This window comes from Poecilia latipinna, unplaced genomic scaffold, assembly GCF_001443285.1.
Source record: "Poecilia latipinna isolate Pla-1442-1.1 unplaced genomic scaffold, P_latipinna-1.0 Scaffold1903, whole genome shotgun sequence".
NCBI classification, from domain to species: Eukaryota; Metazoa; Chordata; class Actinopteri; order Cyprinodontiformes; family Poeciliidae; genus Poecilia; species Poecilia latipinna.
The window spans coordinates 26,778-44,974 of NW_015114519.1; the positions used below are offsets into that span (position 1 = coordinate 26,778).

The window sequence follows — 18,197 nt, forward strand, 5'->3', positions numbered from 1 at the left end:
TGGCCCGCGGGCCATGAGTTTGACACATGTGCTCTACATTCATTCATTCATTGATTCACCCTCTGATGGTGGCGAGCTACTGGATAGTAGCCACAGTTGCCCTGAAGTGGTCTGACCAAGGAGAGACTGCCAGGCACAGACAACTCCTATCGGGTTTTTGGGCCCCCTTCGGCCCCCTGACCACCTGTTGGGCCACCACCAGCAGGAAAGGCAGGAGAAGCATCTTGCCCAAGGACAGAGGTGGACGGAGCTGGAATCGGACCAGCAACCCTCCTATTGAGGTTGAACCGGTCGTTATGAACACATTCAGACTGCTGGACTCACATGCGACTTCTCCCAGGGAGCTGATGAGCAGCGTCTGGTAGTCGCTGCTTCCAAAGGGAATGCAGTAGCAGAGTCCGCTCTCATGGCGGTGTTTGACCTGATGCTCTGCGTCGGCGTTTATCACACACAGCAGGTTTTTCTCCAGCAGCTCTGAACTGCTCAGCACCGAGCCATAGTACGCGAAGGACGCCACAAACCTGCAGGGCAGACAGAAACTAGATCCTGAGACTTTATTTGACCTGGATGCTCCGTTGTTCCCCTTCCTGCAGCTTTGGGGCTTACAAAAATATAAATGCATGTAAATGTAGACTTTGACACTTTTGACACAAAGTGCTGTAGTAAGCATAAGGTAAAACCACAGAACTTTATTTTTGTTTTGAACAGCAAAAATCCTGAACTCAGAAGCAAATAAGTGACAAGAATTTTGATGAGACCAGGGTACTGTGGTCCTGATGGTGATCGACTCGGGCTGATTCTGACGGCATGTTTTCAAAGATGAACAAACTTTACCATGAGTACCAGAGCAGGAGGGACGTCCTCCTGAAGGTTGGACTGAACAGAATCCTCCAGCTGCCACGTTCCCTCTGGGAAACAAACATCACGCCATAAATCTGTTTTTTCTCTTTTAAATGTGGTTTTAAGATTAGCATGTCAACAAAATGTTGTTTCTAAAGAAAATCAAATGAGGGATTACACACACACACACACACAGATATGCATACATGTTAAACACATATCCAAAAACCACTGAACATGACGGTAACAGCTTCAAGTCATATTTGGAAACAAACAACCATCGGCCATCTGAAGTTTATGGTTATGATTTTTTCTGCTTCTTATCACAATGAAACAAGAGGATCATTCTCCATTCCTGTTTCTAGACTCTTCCCTTTAGAGAGTTTTTAAGCCACTTTCAACTTTGATTAGATCTGAGAGCAGAGGGACGTCTGGGTTTCCTTCTGGACGTGTTGACTCAACAACAGGACCTCATCCATGCAGAAGAAAATGGACAGAAGCTGTCAAATTCACTCTGGGTGAGACGGATTTTAAATGGGAAAATATGCAGCACTGACAAACTACTGCGTCATTGTTTGAGCCATGATGCAACACTGACACCATCAGGTCACAGCAAGGATTACAAGTCTTCACAGTAGTCAAGGTATTTTCTGTGTAATTCTAGGAAGATAAGACAGCAAGCAGAAAATACCAGAGCGGGCTCCACCAGCCGTCCAGGAGGAAGAGAAGCTCGGTTCATTCTGGCGATCCTCTGCAGGGTTTTGACGGCAGCATCAACTTTCCCTGCTGACACGTTGTAACGGGCCGACTCAGGAATAAACTGGGGGACGTCAGTTCAAACAGAAACATCTCATGCTTTGACTGGGACAGACATGACAGAAACAAACAATTGGAGCAGAACCTGCACCTTGAAGAGGAAGATGAGGATGATGCTTGGTGTGATGGAGAGCCGGATCATCCATCTCCAGCCCATAGTGGGAACCACCAGCATGCCGAGGAGGATGATGAGCATGGAGCCGGTCATCCAGAAGATCTGAAACACAAAGAGCTTCAGTGCTTCTGTAGCTTTGAGAAAGAAAGTTTGAGAGAGCAGAACTCACAGTGCCCAGAGGCAGCAGGTAAGCTCGATACTTGGCAGGGATGAACTCTGTCTTCAACACAAACCTAAAGAGCAAACAAACCATGTTTAGCTAATCAGAGAGCAGGATCTTCAGTCTACTGCTGCTTTGTGTGAACTGACCCCTGTGACACTCCTGCAACGCCGCAGCCCACCATGCTCCGCAGGAAGATAAACCAGCCATACGTTGGAGCAAACGACGTGAGCAGAGAGAAATAGGCGCTCCACACATAACCTCCAAACACAACCTGAATGAAACACAAAGACGCAAGAAGAAGCACACAGAAAAACACCAATGGCACTGCAACTGAAATCAGCCATTTTCTACCTTCCAGCGTCCATATCTGTCAGCGATGTAACCGGCCAAAACTCCACAAACCATGAAGCCGACGAACACCATCTGAAGGAGACATTCGGTCAGTCAGTCGTCAACAGCATAAATACTTGTAGAGTGCAAAACGACATTCAGTCATTGATTCAAACTGATGGTGGTGAGTCACTGCTGTCTGACAAAACCGAGTGTCATAAAGTCAAATATTCACAATGCAGGCAGAAATAATCCCTTATTAATCAAATCTATTTATTCTGGTGTCCTCAAAACAATGAATATGATTGTGAAATTATGTCCAAATGCTTTTGAAGCGGTTATGATAAATTATTCATTTGGATACATGTTAAATAATACCAGTTTCCATTGACACTGAATGAATGAACACATCCTCTCCGGGTTAGCAGGCTGGACGTTGCTATTGTGGAGTCCAGAAAACGTTAAATAATGTGAATCAGCAACAAGTGGGGCCATTAATGAACAAACGGAGAGAGAGAGAGCTTTCATAAGACAGGTTGCGAAGATCATTAAATGGTGAAGATGTGAGATGATGGCAGAGTTCTACCAGAATGAATTGATAGCTGAATCAAAAGGCAAATTATTACTTTACATCTCTTTGAAGCAACTTTGTTATTGCAGTCCAGACATTTTTCTCTCTACCAGAATAGTTTGTCGATTGCACAATCTCAAATTATTGTTGAAAAACCTAAAAAAAAATCATCATGGTCTCATTTTTACCACCACAAAAACAAGGATGTGTGTTACTTTGAGGACTCTGCCTGGAATTAGGGTTAGGCGTCATCATCCTGCACTTATGAAGTTTCTTGGTTCCCTGTTTTAAGAAGTCTGAAAGAAAAACCTTCAGACTTCCGTTGTCAGAACATTAATCAACTGCTTAGTCAAACATTTCTATCATCCTGATCTGTAGTCATGGATTACTGGAGCGCTCTCCTTAGAACAATCACTCCAGAAAGAAATTCCACTTCTTTTCAAATCTTTAGTCCCAAACTATTCAGAGATTCTGCCAGTCCAGTTCTCCAACAGTTTCTTTTGTTAATGAGGGTTAATAAAATGTTAGTTAATAAAATGTTGAAAATGTTATCAAAATTCTGCTTTGAATGTCTCCATAACCTCTGCAGCTCACCTTCAACAACATTTCAAATAACTGGAGTGACATTCAGCAGAGTTTTATCAAAGATATTTGTGACACAGAGTTGAGTTTATGCTTGAAACTCACCGTGGAGACGAGGGCGACCTGCCAGTCCTCTAAGCGCCACTCGCATCGAATCTCTGGAGAAACCACAGCTAGCAGCATGATCTCCATGGCTTCCACAATCTGCACGAAAACACAGCGTCAGTGTGCAGATGTCCCACCTTCACTGCAGTTCTGCTGGGGCCAAGACAGACTCACATTGGCACTGCCCATGATGACAAACAGCAGGACGTGGAAGCGTCCAAAGCCGATGGTTTCCACAGCTTGTTCCACAGTGAACTTCTCATCTGCTGCAATTGAAAACAGTCCAGAGATTCAGTCAGATTAAATTCCTCCAGATCCTCACAGACATCCACCTCCACTAGAATTGTCTGGAGAATCTGTCGCAAAGCTGGAGCAAGTCATGGACTCGTTCTGTCATCTTGGAAACACTATGTTCCCTCAGCAGCTCTCTATGAGGAACAGCTGACCAGTTGCTTGTTAACACAAAGAGTAACTTAGCCAATCATGTGACAGCAACTCAACACATCTAGACGTGTGGAAGACAACTGACTGAAATTGAAAGCGACCATCAGAATGGAGTAGAAGGGTGTAAAGGACATCAACTAATGGAGTTTTATTTTGAAGGACTAGAAGTGCTGACTAGTTCTAGATGGCAAAAAGTCAACAATAACTCAAATAGCCACTGGTTACCACCAAAGCACACAGAATGGATTCTGTGAATCCACAACACATCAAACCTTGAAGCAGATGAGCTACAACAGCAGAAGACCACAACAGGTACCTCTTTCTATCAGCTAACAGGAAACTAAGGCTACAATTCACACAGACACCAAAACTGGACCAGAACAGGTTGGAGAACAATACTTGGTCCAATGACCAACTGAGTTTCAGCTGAAGCTTCCAGCCAGGTTGTCTGTCTACTTCCAGCAGGATAATGTCATTTCATCCAGATCAGACCAGCTGCAACATGGAGTTTTCTGATCTGCAATGGCTTCCTCTGAAGCACAGCACATCTTTAGGAAGTTTGTGACCTGGAGCTTCTCACCATGGATCTAGCTGATCGATTTGTTGTTATTTTAATATGCACCAAAATCTCACAGGAATGTTTCTGAAACTCTTGTTGAATCTCAGCCACAAAGAGTCAAAGCAGTCCTGAAGACTGGTACCGACCCGGTTCAGGCAAGGTGTACTTAATAAAGTGGCCAGTGAGACTATGTGATGGGAACTTTTGTGTACATGTTGAAAGGGAAAATGTACAGAATTATTATTGCAGTTTATTGTTTGATAATTCCTCCTTACATATGATGCGACTTCCATGTGGATCTTTAGTTCCACCTTTAAAACTGTAACGAATCAGCAAAAATAATCAGATATCTGGAAATTTCATCAGTACTCCAGATTTCTAGCCTCTCATCCTCAGATTTCTCTCTTCTCATATCAATAATGATATTTTTCTAATCAGGAAAACCAGATGTGTCAGCATTTACCTGATCATCAAACTCACCATTGTTGCCCTGCGAGTTGCCTGTAGGTTTTTCTTGCATTTCCACCTGCTGCAGATGGATGGCGCTCACCAGCTGAGTTTTCATAGAGTCCGTCATCCTAAAGCAAGAATCGTTTCTTTCAGAAACATTTCCCGGCCTGCAGCACCAAGCTGAGCTCAGACTTTACACACAGTTCAACAAGTAAAACCTGTCAGCTGCTGTCCATCAGTTTTTACAAGCATTTGCCAAATTAGAGCCACCGCTAATTACATTTTACCTCCTATCATTTTTCCTGGATGCTTTAATTAACTCAAATTAATATAAATGCTTTCAAAATAAGTGTTTGTGGCTTTTTTTGCGCATGTACAACATATCTAATAATAAAACTGAATATCAACATACACGAAGCCTGTTTGTTTGTTTCTTTATTCAACAGTAGCTGGACTTGAAGGAAGGACTCAGCCTGGACCGGGAATCGAACCGGGACCGCAGTGGCTCAGGCCGTTTTCACTGAATATTAATCTAGAACAAGCAGTGGTCTCCTTCTGTTGACGTGAGTTCTGGTCTAGACCTCACCTGCACTCAGGTGTTCCGACGCTCAACCGGCTTTAACGTGCTGACGTCGGTGGGCGGAGCTTACCGATCCCGTCCCGTATGTGAGATCATCGGTACCTGCTGTTCGGAAGGAGGTTCGTGGACTCGAGGGAAGGAGAGAACCGACTTACTCTGATGTTGGAGCCGAACGCTGATCCTCTGCTGCGTTTTCATGCCGCAAATGGTAGCAGTGAGGATGAAGAAACGCTCTGCTCCTCCTCCTCACCTGCTCAGGTACATCAGGAAGTATCACCGAGCCCGCGGGTGGAGGGAGCTGCGTTCGGCGATGGGAGGAGTCCGGTTCCGCCCAAAGCCTGCAGGTGAGGAGGATCATTAACGCAAACAGCAGAGAACCAGAACGCCCAGAAAACAAGCAGCTCAGATTTCATCATCAGTCTGGAACCGAACCAGAAAATAAAGCAGTTGGGTTTACTTAGCAGTGACTCAAAAGCAACTAAATGTCGAGGTTTTTGGGTTGAACATTTTCTCCATCTAGGATTAAAACATCTCGATGTTCTCCAGAAATAATCCGAGGACTTTACAGTAAAAGCAACGCTAATTTTAAGAAACACTTTTGTAAAGTTTTTTTTTTTTTAAATCCCATATAAGAAATGATTTTCCAGCACAGCAGAGAAGCATTTAGAATATTTCATCAGTTTAAAGTGAATAAAACCAGAAAGTTTTGACAACAGGTTTGACTCCGAATGTCTCTTTAATGTCTGTTAACACAATCAGTCGGACTTGAAACACCAGATTATGAAGCTCACAGAGCGTCTAGGAGGCGAGGCTCGCCATGAGACCCGGCCGGCCCACGAGTCCATCAGGTCACAGCTGGACTCACCGAGTCAGGGCAGGCCGTCGGGTTCTGAAGAACAAACAGGAATGTGGTTGAGCTCAGAGCAACAGCTGAGTGGATGTTCCTTCATGACAAAACTGCAGTTTTCACTGAGGACCAGATATTCTTCATTTCTCAGAGCGGGGTCAAGGCCAAGAGTTGTTCATCACTACCCAGAATTAGTTTGGATGAACCCACCCTGCGTGTCCACAGGTCTTTCACTCCCATTCTGGGTCTCTTTGGACCCAACTTAAGCTTCGACTCCATTACAACCAACTCATGGTTCACTTGGCAGCCTGGAGACCATGAGGACGGTCCAGCTACCGCTCTGCTAACAAATGGATCTAAAATACCAGTTTTGCACTACAACAGTGACTCAATTGGTCCAAAAATATACATAGTTCAGGTAAAAATGATAGTGTACATTATTAGGTCCAACGTGACGAAGGAGAAAAAAGATGTGAGAATCACAAAACTCCAAATAGAATATTTTTGGACACTGTTTAGTGAAGGATCTTCTGTGACCTGCGAGCATCGAAAACACCGAGTCATGGAGGAACATCCACCTTGTGACTGTTTGCTGGAAACATTCAGGAGGAACCTGCAGACTGGAACATCTGCAGGACTTTTGTCGTTTTCATGATGGTGATCTGGTGGCTTTCAGATCCACCTGGAGTCTGTGAAATAGCACCATGTGATCCTGTGGGCGTGGCTAAGCCCTACAGCTTGACGGACAGGTGCATTGTCCAATCAGAGTTCCAAGCCAGTAGCATTCTGCAGTTGGTCCATGAAGGATGAGTTGGCACCAGGCCGAGATGATCTTCCAGTCCATTTAGCAATCACAGATAAAATATTTTTTAGATATATTTCTATATATTTCTATTCAACATCATGTCCACTTTCATTTATACACTATTTACTAGAGCCATCTTCTTTTAGATTAAAAAATATCATTTGGAAATGTATTTAAAAAAAGCTGATGAATAATGAGCTGAGACATTAATCACTGCTCACTGACCGAGACGTGAAACAACTCTTCACTGTTTGAACTTTTACATATTTTAGCAGCATGCTGAACATTATTGGGGACATCAAAAACAGCTAAAGCCTTAAACATGGTGGAACATGCCAAGAAAAGCAGAAGCTCATGTGGAAACACAAACAGACAAAAGGTCAACGGCTTTCCAGAAAGCAACAGATTCTTTCAGCAGAGAGACGCAGCCGTCTGGTAACGGCTGAATCAAAGCGTCAGGACTTCCTGAGACAAGTTGGGCTTGTGGACACCATGGGACAGAAGAAGAAGAAGCTTGTCCAAAACTGCACTTGAACTCCAGCAAGCCTTCATCTAGATGTGTGCAGACTTCCAGTAAAGCTGCCACAAACAGAAAATAAAGTAATGATGGCCTGCGCCTCAGGTTGGGTTTTTGGAGCCACATGAACTTTTAACAAACCAGAACATGAAGCGTCCCAACTGCAGAAAGTGCAACACTAGCCCAGTAGAGAATTATCTTATTGTAGTTCAGTTCAACGAGGAACGGACACTTTGATTCAGCTGGCTCATCCTAACAGGACAACATAGGAGCTTTTTTCTTCTCTAACATTCAACATTTCAATTCTAGACCTCAGGAGGAATTCTAGGATCTGATGGAAATGTGCAAACGTTCAGCTTGACTCTCGTATTTTGAAATGAAAAAGGACCTTATCCTTTCATTGCCGTGTGGACAGAGTTGTCTAAACGCTGCTCAACAAGCTGACTGAACAATGTAGAGCTTGTCATATTAGCGTAGCCTTGGTAACAGTTACATGTTAAAGAAGCTGCTGGCGAGACAAACGCAGCTCTTTGACTGACCTGAGCAGAAACCAGTAAACCACCGTCAGCCTGACTTTGAACCAAGGTGTGTTTGGACCAGAGCAGCACTTCTTATGCTTTTTTCAGCTGTGATTACAAAACCTTTCCCCTGCAACGTAAGCTCCTACCACCGCGAGTTCACTCTGGACATTTCCTGCTGCTGCAGGGCTGGGGCCGCTTGGAAACATCACGAAACTGAACGAGGTCTCGTTCAGATGCTAAATGTGTGGGTCTGTTGCCAATAATTCTGTTTTCAGCGATTATGCTCTCAAAACTGAAAAGTTCTACCAAATTCCATGGAAACTAAACTAAACCAGCAGCTCAGGTTGGTGACATTTCTTTTCCTTTTCTCCTCTTTTTTGGAGCTTCACTGAAAAGAGGAATCATTCTTTTCATGGCTGTTCCTCTTGTGTGCAGCATCAAACTGTTCACTGAGAAGCAGCTGCAGCTGAGAAGAATACCAAGACCCCCATCTCCACACTCCTACAGAAACACTGGAACCATCTCCAACATAACATTAGCGCCATCTTCAGGGTCTACAGAAAACAGATGGGAGCAACAGATAAATCACAAACAGCTGGAGAAGTGATGCTTTTGCTGCAATTTCTTTTTTACCACCGATACACAAACACACAAGCTAGCAGCGATGCACCGCAACAAACGGTCTCAGAATCTACAGCAAGCTCAAACACAAGAGTTTACAACCATGGAACAGTAGTTTGGTCTTTTTTTGATTTAAATAAAGCATTAAAGCATCATTTCATATATAAGCAATAAAAAATACACAACATCTCAATACTCCAATAGTAACTCTCACATTAATATTGTGCTCGTTGGGATTCTATTTCTAAGTATTTCATTTATATACCTTTATATGAACACACACACACACACACACACACACATATATATGTATGTATTTGTGTGTGTATTTTGTCATGCTGTCAGGACTTTGCTGCACCTCCTGCTATAAACAGTGCAAATATATTTTCTGTATGGTTCGTAGATGCATACATGATCACCGTGGCTGATGGATCATGGAAGGCAGTATGTGGTCAATGTGTAAAGTAATGAGGCTGACAATTAGCACCACAGGGAACCCAGAAAGATTACCCACTTCAGAACTTCAGAAGGAACGATACACCCCCAAGAATGGGCAAATGCCCGCAAGTTCTGGAAGGACAGTGAGCTTCACATGTTCCCTCTAGGTTAACAATGGCCCAATTATCCTGGAAACAACGATCTGCTGCAGATTTTCACTTTCCCATTTATCTCAGAAGGCTAAAAAGGTTGAATAAAGTCCACGTAAGAATCAAAACTAATCTAGAAAACACTGGAGCAACATTTTTAAAACTCTAAAAGGGGGAACCCATACCAGATTATTCAGAAGGTCAATTTAATCCAGAAGTGATAATCTGCTGTAGAACCATAAGACCCATCATCAGGTCTACAAGGGTTCAGAAGTTTCTTCATGTGAAGAATTACCTCAACAAGGACTGATGGGTCATCCAGCCTTCATAACTCTAGTAGGGAGCAATGACCAACGGTCTAAAGGGCCCTTTTACACCAGGAACTCAAAGACAATAGCAAAACAGTTTGTTGTACAACTCCTAGAGACATTCACTCAGCAAGGTCAACAATGCTGCTTTAACCAAAAGAGCAGGATGTGTGACTAGTTCACTAAAGACCAATTGAAAACTCTCCCACTAAGATAGGTTCAGAAATTGAGAAGTACAATCCAAGTTCAAAATCAAACCAATCGCAATGCTTCTGCTTCAGAACTCCAACAGGTATTATCCACTTCAGAAGGCCAGGAGGGATGAGCTCCTAGAGTTGAAGGTAGATGACTAGACCACAAAAGGCCATCAACTTCACAACTCCAGAGGGACCTCTCATTTCATGGTTGGGGGCTGTATTGTTGTTCCAGAAGTTCAAAAAGGATGATTCAGTGTAGGAGTCCAGGTCGGCCGATCCTCAGTGATCTACTCCAGGAAGCACTTTAGTGGAAATGTGAATCTGGGCGATGAATGCAGGGCGAAAGGGTAGTGGACAGACAAATAAAAAGATAAAACCCTGTTAAGTCCTGGTGGTCGTCAGGAGACGCTGCCATTTAGATCATGGGTATTTTACGATTAGCCGCACAGTTCAAGGTACTTGACCAACTAGTAGAACAGCTACTGTAACTCCTGATTTGAAAAGGTGCAGGTCAGTTAAGGGTAGCTGGTCACTGCCGCCTGTTTCTGGGCCAGCCGTCGCAGCTCCTCCCTGATCGCCTTGATGAGAGAGGCGGATGTGTGGACAGATGGTGAGGCATCCTCTGGTGGATATTCTGGGGTGGGCGAGGTTAAGAGGAGGGGTGGAGCCGATGGGTCCCGTAATGAAGAGCTGGGCATTTGAAAAACAGATGAAGAGGAGAACTCAGGGAACGACAGCACCTGGAGAAAATACAAGGATGAGTTAATTCTCAACAAATGGGGCGAGGGTGTAGATTAGAACGACGTTCAGAGCATCTTTAGCATCCCATTGCACTTTATTTATAAAACACAACAAGGCAGACTGAGGTACAATAAAACATGCCTGTTGTGAGTAGCATCACTGTTGGGGTAGAACTAAATGAGATATACACTCTTGTACCCCAAAAGTTCCTGTCAGAGTCATTTAACCAATAGAACTGTTCTGTATGGTCTGGATCTCATCTGTTTCATGGCTTACACTTTCTCTGCTACCTCCAGGTCTGGACAGGTCCTGGTCTGAGTGCTGCTGGTGCCAGCTGGAGCCAGTGGGTCCAGACATGCTGCGACCTACTCCAGGGTACGCACCGATCTGACTGGACAAACCCACCTGAGTCAGATGGTGAAGCTGGGCCCCTGGAGGGTAACAGAAAGACACAGACAAGACAATAAAGGCCCCCACATAATCGGGCGTACTTCAGTCTGTGGAAAGATACATTTTTATGACCGCTGCCCGGTGGAAATATTGTTAACATCAAACTGGATTTCATGACACACCAAGCTGCTGAGGTTAGGGTGGGGGTCACATCACTTCATATTATTTTAAAGTCAACATGACACAGTGATGTCACAAAAAGCAAAAATGCTCCACAGCAACAGGCTTTATTAGCTACATTTACACTGACATGGTGTATTATACAGAAAACGGCGCAGAGAGGTGGTCTGATCATTTGAGTGTGACGTTTTTTTCAAACAACGGCACTGATGATCGGGTATCTGCTCATTGTGGATAGCTGTACAAATTATTACGTCGACCAAAATTGTGCTTCTGGAACATAATAAATTAAGCTTATTATGAATGGATCCTGTTTGATTGCAGTTGTATTCAGAGCTCCTCTGCCCCATTGAGCAGCAGGAAGCTCTGCTGACTCAGCAGCGGCTCTTTGACGTTGATGGATGAACCAACATGTGAACCATTCTCTGTCCCGCACTGACAGGTGTGTTGAGGCTTCCCAGAAGGAGGAGAAACAAAGCTAAGCACCCGACTAGCTCATCAAACTTGCTAGTATCCACTAGGATTGTGGTAAATAAAGAAATTTGTCTCAAGACAATTTTAGGCAATCAGTACACCTGAATATAAAGTCTCAACCATCCACGGATAGTACGCGCGGAGTCCACGCAGTATGCCCGAGTATGTGGGGGTCTTAAGAGTATTTCTGGGTCACCAATTTGTTGGTGGGGGCTGAGAGCAGGAGTGTGGTGACTCAGATTGGTCTCAAAGATCAGAAGACTGGATGTTTGCTCATTGTACCTGTACTGCCCCCAACAGGTCGGGGTCTGGAAGATGAAGGAGGGTCTTCATACTTCCCCCTGTTGGAGTACACCGACTCCTGCAGTTGTTCTCCAGTAGAAACGTATCCTCCTGAGCCCAGGCCCTGCCTGATTGGGACACAGACACAGAGTTAATCCTTCAGTCTACAGACCTGGGCGTGTTTCTAAGTGTCCAGATGAAGCTGACCTCTGCAGCAGACCCTGGATGGATGTGGGGGAGACTCCCAACTCCGCGTATCTCTGCGGACAAAAGTAGAAACATTTCACAGTGCATAACTAAAGTATTTGACCTCAATGTGGAAAATAGGGGCTGCAGGGTAAGACTCCAACAGCCCATCGCCCAGCTCACTCACTACGCCACTGGCCTGTGAAGATGGTGATACCAAGGCGAAGGCGTCATCCAGCAGGGAGTGCATCTGCTGCCGGGCTTCCTCAATAGAAGGCTGGGGGGGCATGTAAGGAGGAGGAGCTGGGGCTGAGTCAAACACCTCATCAGTAGGGGAGGGACTGCCGTGGTCTGGGGGCAGGTCAGGGTCCGACTGCCAGGAAACGGATCAGAGAAGATGTTCAGCTGTGGTGGTTCTTAACAGGCCCACCTGGGAATCTGAAAGTCAAATTTTATCATATCACAAAGACCCCATCGGAGCGACATCAGACCAATCCTCAGCTGAACTGTGGTAGTCATACCAACCACTGTAACATAATGACCATCAGCCTAACACAAACAGGCGAAGCAGTGCCTCACTTGTCCTCATGAAAAGTAAGATCGGTTATAACAATGACAGAAAATTATTTTGTCCATTTATCAATCATTTTATTTTCTGTAAGATTAGAGATTCAGCAATTTTATGATCAAAATTTCCACATTTATGCATTGCCTGTTCAAATACATGGAAGAAGTATGAGGTGAGGCAGTACTGAGTCTCACCTCTAGGGGCGCTGTGTCACACACAAGGGAATAAAGTAGATAGTTGGTGCATGTTTATCAGTGTCTCTCTTTACGTTCATGTTTGATCACAGTGTGTCTGATATATTCAATAACTAAGACGGACATATTTGATTTTTTCTGACTGGCCATGCAGTGAAAATGTGCGGGGTGAGGCACAAAGTACCATGCCACACAGATAGGGGGCATTGCTGAGCCCCACTGGCACAATGTGCAGCAGGTGCTCTTCTTCTACACATCAAAAAGACTGATAAAAGTCAGCCAGATGCAAAAAATACTGTCAGAATACAAATATTCTCTTTGGTATGCAGGTTAGATCACTGAGAATGTTAAAATTTAATTAAAAAAAAAAAAAACAGATTAATGCACTCTGCTCAGTTCTTCCCCATTTTCATAACCACCTCAGGGATAGCACCAGCCCACCAAGCTTGGTATTGTCCACCAGCGATTTGAGTGGCGACAGACTGCATGTCTTAATTGCAGTGGACCAGCAGACATCAGGCAGCTGTTCAGCGTGGAGGAGCATAATTATGACTTTAACTGCGGTCAACATGGTCAAAGATGGAGGATGAGGAGAGAAGTTCATCTGATGGGACCGCTGTACGAGGAGGAGCAGAGGAACGACTGATTGGTCAGAAGTTCTGCCATCTCTTGGAGCAGGATGAGCTGCAAGCCGTACATCTGTGGTGTAAAACACCAGAACCAGAGCATTAACTTGGTATGATGTACACATTATTATCCATCACTACACTGGCTTGATTCTCCTCCTGCTGGTGACATTGTGGCCAGGTGAGGAACGGAGAGCTTCACTCTGAACAGTTTTTAATTTCAGTGACAGGAAGTTAACCTGCAACCTGACGTAGCCCGCCCACTAATGAAGACCCATTCATAACATCCCTCTCTCATTGTGACTGGTCCAGTTCTGTTTGACGGATGTTTCCTGATTAGTGGCCCGACTGTTGACTGATTTTACCAGATAATTTCCAGCTCCATAGCAAATCATTAAACGCATTTTCCCAAAACCGTACAGCTGCGATATTTCCCACAGTGGACTGATTTATGGTTAACTTTGGTTTGTCCCACCATGTACGCTACATTGTTGAGTCCGGGGTACTTCCTGTAGGTGGCGCTCTGGTCTGTGAGCAGCCGATCTCTGTCTGTATCTGGAAGACTTCCTGGTCCTTGATGAGGCCTCCGGCCCCGAGGAGAGCGCCTCCCTCTGGAGAGAAAAAACACACAAAAAGGATCTGATTCAGCTTTGAGCTACACTGGATTATCTATCTTTAAATTACAAAGTGTTGCTTTGATTATCTCCTGTGAGACAAGAAGTACAGCTTTAGTGCAGAGAAGCATGAAAACAGATTCAGCAAAGTTAGATTTTATCTCCTCAGGGTCCAAATAATCAGAAACTACTAAAGGTAAAGAAAGCAGAACCTGAAGTTAAACAGGTAACGCATGTTTGAGTTCTTTTTACCATTTACTACATCTATTTCTTAAAGTAACCAGATAATTTTATCATTTCTAACAAACAGAGACAGCTGACACAGATTTATCCCAGTTCAAACTTCGCAGCTCGGATGTCGTTGGCCGACCCTGACCTTTTCCTGGAGTCTGCGGGGGTCAGGGGTGAGGCTCCCTCGGCCTGAAGGATGCAGTCCATGTGGTCGTGGGCGGAGCTGTAGAGCCGCTGGGCCGCTTCGCTCTGAACCGGCCCGTCTCCAAAAGCATCCATGATGTCGTCCATGGAAGGAAACTCACACTGGCCCCGCCTCTTTGCACGTTGGCGCAGTTTGTTCCTGTGATGCTCGATCTCAGACTTGTGCCTTAGTGCCACCTGTTGGACAACAGAAAATATGCTTTATTATGACTTATGGCAGCATGCGGATTATGTGCCTGACCTACCTCAGTATTGACCTTTTCAGTGAGGGAGGGACTCGGCTGTGGCGGGCCGTGTGCCGCAGGCGGACTTGGTCGCGGCTGCATGGCAATAAGTTGCACCTTGTTGGCCTGGCGACGGGTTCCATCTGAAGAGCCACGGGAGAGACGGTCAACATGGTCAAAGATGGAGGATGAGGAGAGAAGTTCATCTGGACCGCTGCCTGATGGGACCGCTGGGGGTAGAGGAACAACTGACTGATCAGGAAACTGTTCAAACCGAAAAGGAGTCTCTGATTCTCAGGAGGAGTCAAAAAAAGTTATTATTTCACACACATCAGCCAACCACCTGGTACCAAGTAGAGCAGCTAAATCTACAAATATTTTATATTCTGATGCTTTCATCATTTCACAGAAGTCAGAGAACATTCCCTGAACAAACTGGACAAGTGTGAGGACGCCGCGGTCCTGGTGGCTTAGAGTCTCCATCTTTCTGCAGTCGATGGGGACAGTCGGCAGCAAGAGGTGGACAAAAATCTGTCAGTTTGAGACGAGGTGAAGAGTGGAGTCTGCAGGGGAACCGACCCGACCCCAGTCACAGCCAAATGTCTTCATGTATTCATTTGAATGTAAAATAGTGTGGTGGTGAACTGATCACTGAATCAACTGTAACACGTGGTGACAACAGTGGCGGGCATAACCAAACTATTTACGTATATTAGAGTCTCACTACACATTAATTACATACAAACTAAAATGTATAAAAAATTGTGTAAAAATACGTAATGAAGGGGATTAAAATCAAGCACTGAAGCAACCAATGAAATAAAAACTGGTCATTTTACCTGAGGTTTAGTTGGAGTTTAGCTTTAACAACTAAACTATATGATTTTCCAACTTGGCTTATTTTGTTTAAGGGAAGTTCAAAATTGTTGTTTTTGCAGTTAAATGCTGTTTTAAAAGACAGAAATAATGACATTTTACAATCAAAACCCACAAAGAACCTCCCATAAAAAATGATGTTCCAAACTCCGAACAGCAACATGAAGCACAATCAACATTTTCCAGATCAAATTTTCACTTGAGAAATGTATTTGTTGGACAAAGTTTAGGAAATATTTTAAAACTGAATCTCTTTAGTTTCAATTAAAAACAAAAAGTACATTTTATTAAGTATTAACTTACATTAATGTCAACATGATTCTGTCCATGCAGACCACCACACTCATGGATGTCGCCATGTTGTTACTAACTAATGTTTTATATTTCTCAACATGTTGCGTAGTGGTGGATGCTTACCCTACACTGCCCCCTAGAGTCCAGGAGAATATGTGAAGCTGTACAGAGTTAAGTGCTGATTCCATGTCTGTTTCCCACATGATGCACATTGGTCAAGCGAAAAAAAGCTGAAGAGGTCGATGTGTTGCATAACCCCCAACACTGATGCTGCACATCTCCTCCTGTCATCCCACACAATCAAAATCATTTTTGAAAACTCAGCTGTGCAGGATGTTACTGTTTAAACTTGTGATTAATTAAAGAGCTGACACGAGCTCACATGCTGCTCATCTTTTTATTTGTTTTACCCAGTTGTTTATTCTCCTGGTTGTTTCTCAGTGGTCTGCACTCAGTTTTTCAGTCTCATCTGATTCCTAGTCCAGCAGTCACCTTCCTCAACATAAATACCCCCAGATTCCTTAAAAGCCTTGGCAAATGTCTTATTTTCCAGGTTGGATTTTGCTCATGAAAGCATCGTTTTGCATCTACTTCAGAATAAGCAAGATGAAGCTGTATGAGAGGGTGAGGTAAGTAATAATAAGAGTAGCATCAATGTGTAAATGGTCAAACTTACCTATTTTGCTCCTCCCTTCATTCATGGGTGCAATAAATAGAAAAACGGAAAGAAAATTGATCAAAAAACAATATGTTGATCTGCTCCTCATTATCCTAATATGTGACTCCTTCCTACTTAAAGTTTACATGATGACATCATCAGGTCTTACCATTTTTAGGGGCCTTCCTGTGGTGTTTGCCCTCACTGGGTGTGGCCACAGGTCTGGTGCTTTCCTCTGCCGACTCCCTGCCGCTGGATTGCTCACTTCCTAACGAGTCTCCGTCTGAAGGGCTGAGCCTAAGGGGAACAATGTCTCAGTCCAGCAGCTGGTTGAACATAAACTGAATTGATAGGTGGACAAATGTTGTTGAGGACTTTTCTAAAAGACTTGTAGTCGTTTGAGATAACAGGGGCACATCTACATCTTCTATCCAGACAACAGGAGAATAATTTTAAAGTTGAATGTTTGAAGTGACAAAAGCAGCAGAAATGTTTAGCAAACTCAACTATTTAAAGAGGTTTTACAGGAGTTCGCTGACCTTCCCCTGCGGCGACTTGAACGTGCTGCTTTAGTGGATGATCCTTTGGACTTGGGAGTGTTGAGATCTCCGCCATCGGAGGGCGTGGCCTCTTTTATTGGGGCAGGTAGTGGGCCCGTCTCCTGGATCACCATGATGTCGTCTTTACTGTGCTGACCAAGATGGAGCTTTGCAAAGTCAAAGCCTTTGACACTAGGAGCTTGAAGCTGCAGAGGACACCAGTGTCAGAGTTGAACTCGTTTCCATCTCAACCAGAGGAAATCTACCACTTCCAGTTGTACCTTCTGCCTCTGCTGGATGGTGTTGATGGCATCCGGTTGAAACTCGAGCTTCTCAGACCCACAAAGCTTCCAGTAGAGAATGATAATAATGAAGACAGCCAGTAGGACAGGGACAACCACCCCTACGATCAACCAAATGCTGCTGCTCTGAGTCTCAGCCGGAGGAACAGAAAGAGTCTCTACAGCTGAACACAGGACAGGAACAGATGAGTCTGACCTGATGCCTCAGATTTAAACCCCAGGAACACCCGTCTCTGATTTAGCTTCTCACTCACGTTGAGCCAGAGGCCTCTGGACTCGGTGTCCAAGAACAATGGCGGCCCTCTGTAGGTCCAGGCGGTTCATGGTGGCTGCAGTTACCTCTGCCGGGACCCTCTCCCCACCTGGACCCTCTACGAAGTAAAACACCTCTAGGGGGCGCTCTGGACCGGACAGCCTGGATATCCGCACCACCTGACACACAACAATGGAGATTTATTAGATCCAAAAGAATTTCCAAGCCGACTGATTCTCCATAGAAAGTTCTGCATCTGAATGCAAATTTTGGAATTTGGGTTTTCTCATGAGGAACCATAATGAAGAATAAACAGATGGTTTTTGATTTTGTTTTAAAACTTAACATCAATTTATTCAATGTGTCTGTCATCCTGGGTACATTTTCCACAGGTGAAACACAA

General features: G+C 44.4%; 2 protein-coding genes across 9 annotated transcripts in view; both read right to left on the reverse strand.

Moving 5' to 3' along the window:
* svopl (SVOP-like) overlaps nt 1–6,174 on the reverse strand; it is a 15,161-nt gene extending 8,987 nt beyond the window's left edge. The window contains exons 1-11 of one of the 3 annotated variants that reach the window (XM_015015349.1): nt 5,711–6,174; nt 5,006–5,103; nt 3,697–3,788; nt 3,523–3,621; nt 2,286–2,357; nt 2,081–2,205; nt 1,941–2,004; nt 1,748–1,873; nt 1,532–1,660; nt 835–908; nt 325–521 (exon numbers count right to left, since the gene is read on the reverse strand). In XM_015015349.1, coding sequence (XP_014870835.1) covers nt 325–521; nt 835–908; nt 1,532–1,660; nt 1,748–1,873; nt 1,941–2,004; nt 2,081–2,205; nt 2,286–2,357; nt 3,523–3,621; nt 3,697–3,788; nt 5,006–5,103; nt 5,711–5,913 — 1,279 coding nt within the window. In that variant the 5' untranslated portion in view covers nt 5,914–6,174. Of the gene's footprint in view, nt 1–324; nt 522–834; nt 909–1,531; nt 1,661–1,747; nt 1,874–1,940; nt 2,005–2,080; nt 2,206–2,285; nt 2,358–3,522; nt 3,622–3,696; nt 3,789–5,005; nt 5,143–5,556; nt 5,647–5,710 lie in introns of those variants that run through there. The other 2 variants (XM_015015348.1, XM_015015350.1) reach the window with 2 other exon arrangements.
* Nucleotides 6,175–6,275: 101 nt separating this feature from the next.
* The window catches only part of si:dkeyp-27e10.3 (UPF0606 protein KIAA1549), a 22,446-nt gene continuing 10,524 nt past the window's right edge, over nt 6,276–18,197 (reverse strand). For 3 of the 6 annotated variants that reach the window (XM_015015346.1, XM_015015345.1, XM_015015341.1), the window contains 13 exons: nt 17,796–17,973; nt 17,521–17,705; nt 17,240–17,445; nt 16,870–16,997; nt 16,719–16,733; nt 14,894–15,102; nt 14,590–14,825; nt 14,075–14,210; nt 12,399–12,584; nt 12,233–12,285; nt 12,026–12,153; nt 10,976–11,130; nt 6,276–10,698 (listed from right to left, as the gene is read on the reverse strand). In XM_015015346.1, the coding sequence (XP_014870832.1) occupies nt 10,474–10,698; nt 10,976–11,130; nt 12,026–12,153; nt 12,233–12,285; nt 12,399–12,584; nt 14,075–14,210; nt 14,590–14,825; nt 14,894–15,102; nt 16,719–16,733; nt 16,870–16,997; nt 17,240–17,445; nt 17,521–17,705; nt 17,796–17,973 (2,040 nt within the window). In that variant the 3' untranslated portion in view covers nt 6,276–10,473. The remainder of the gene's footprint in view (nt 10,699–10,975; nt 11,131–12,025; nt 12,154–12,232; nt 12,286–12,398; nt 12,585–14,074; nt 14,211–14,589; nt 14,826–14,893; nt 15,103–16,718; nt 16,734–16,869; nt 16,998–17,239; nt 17,446–17,520; nt 17,706–17,795; nt 17,974–18,197) is intronic. The other 3 variants (XM_015015344.1, XM_015015342.1, XM_015015343.1) reach the window with 3 other exon arrangements.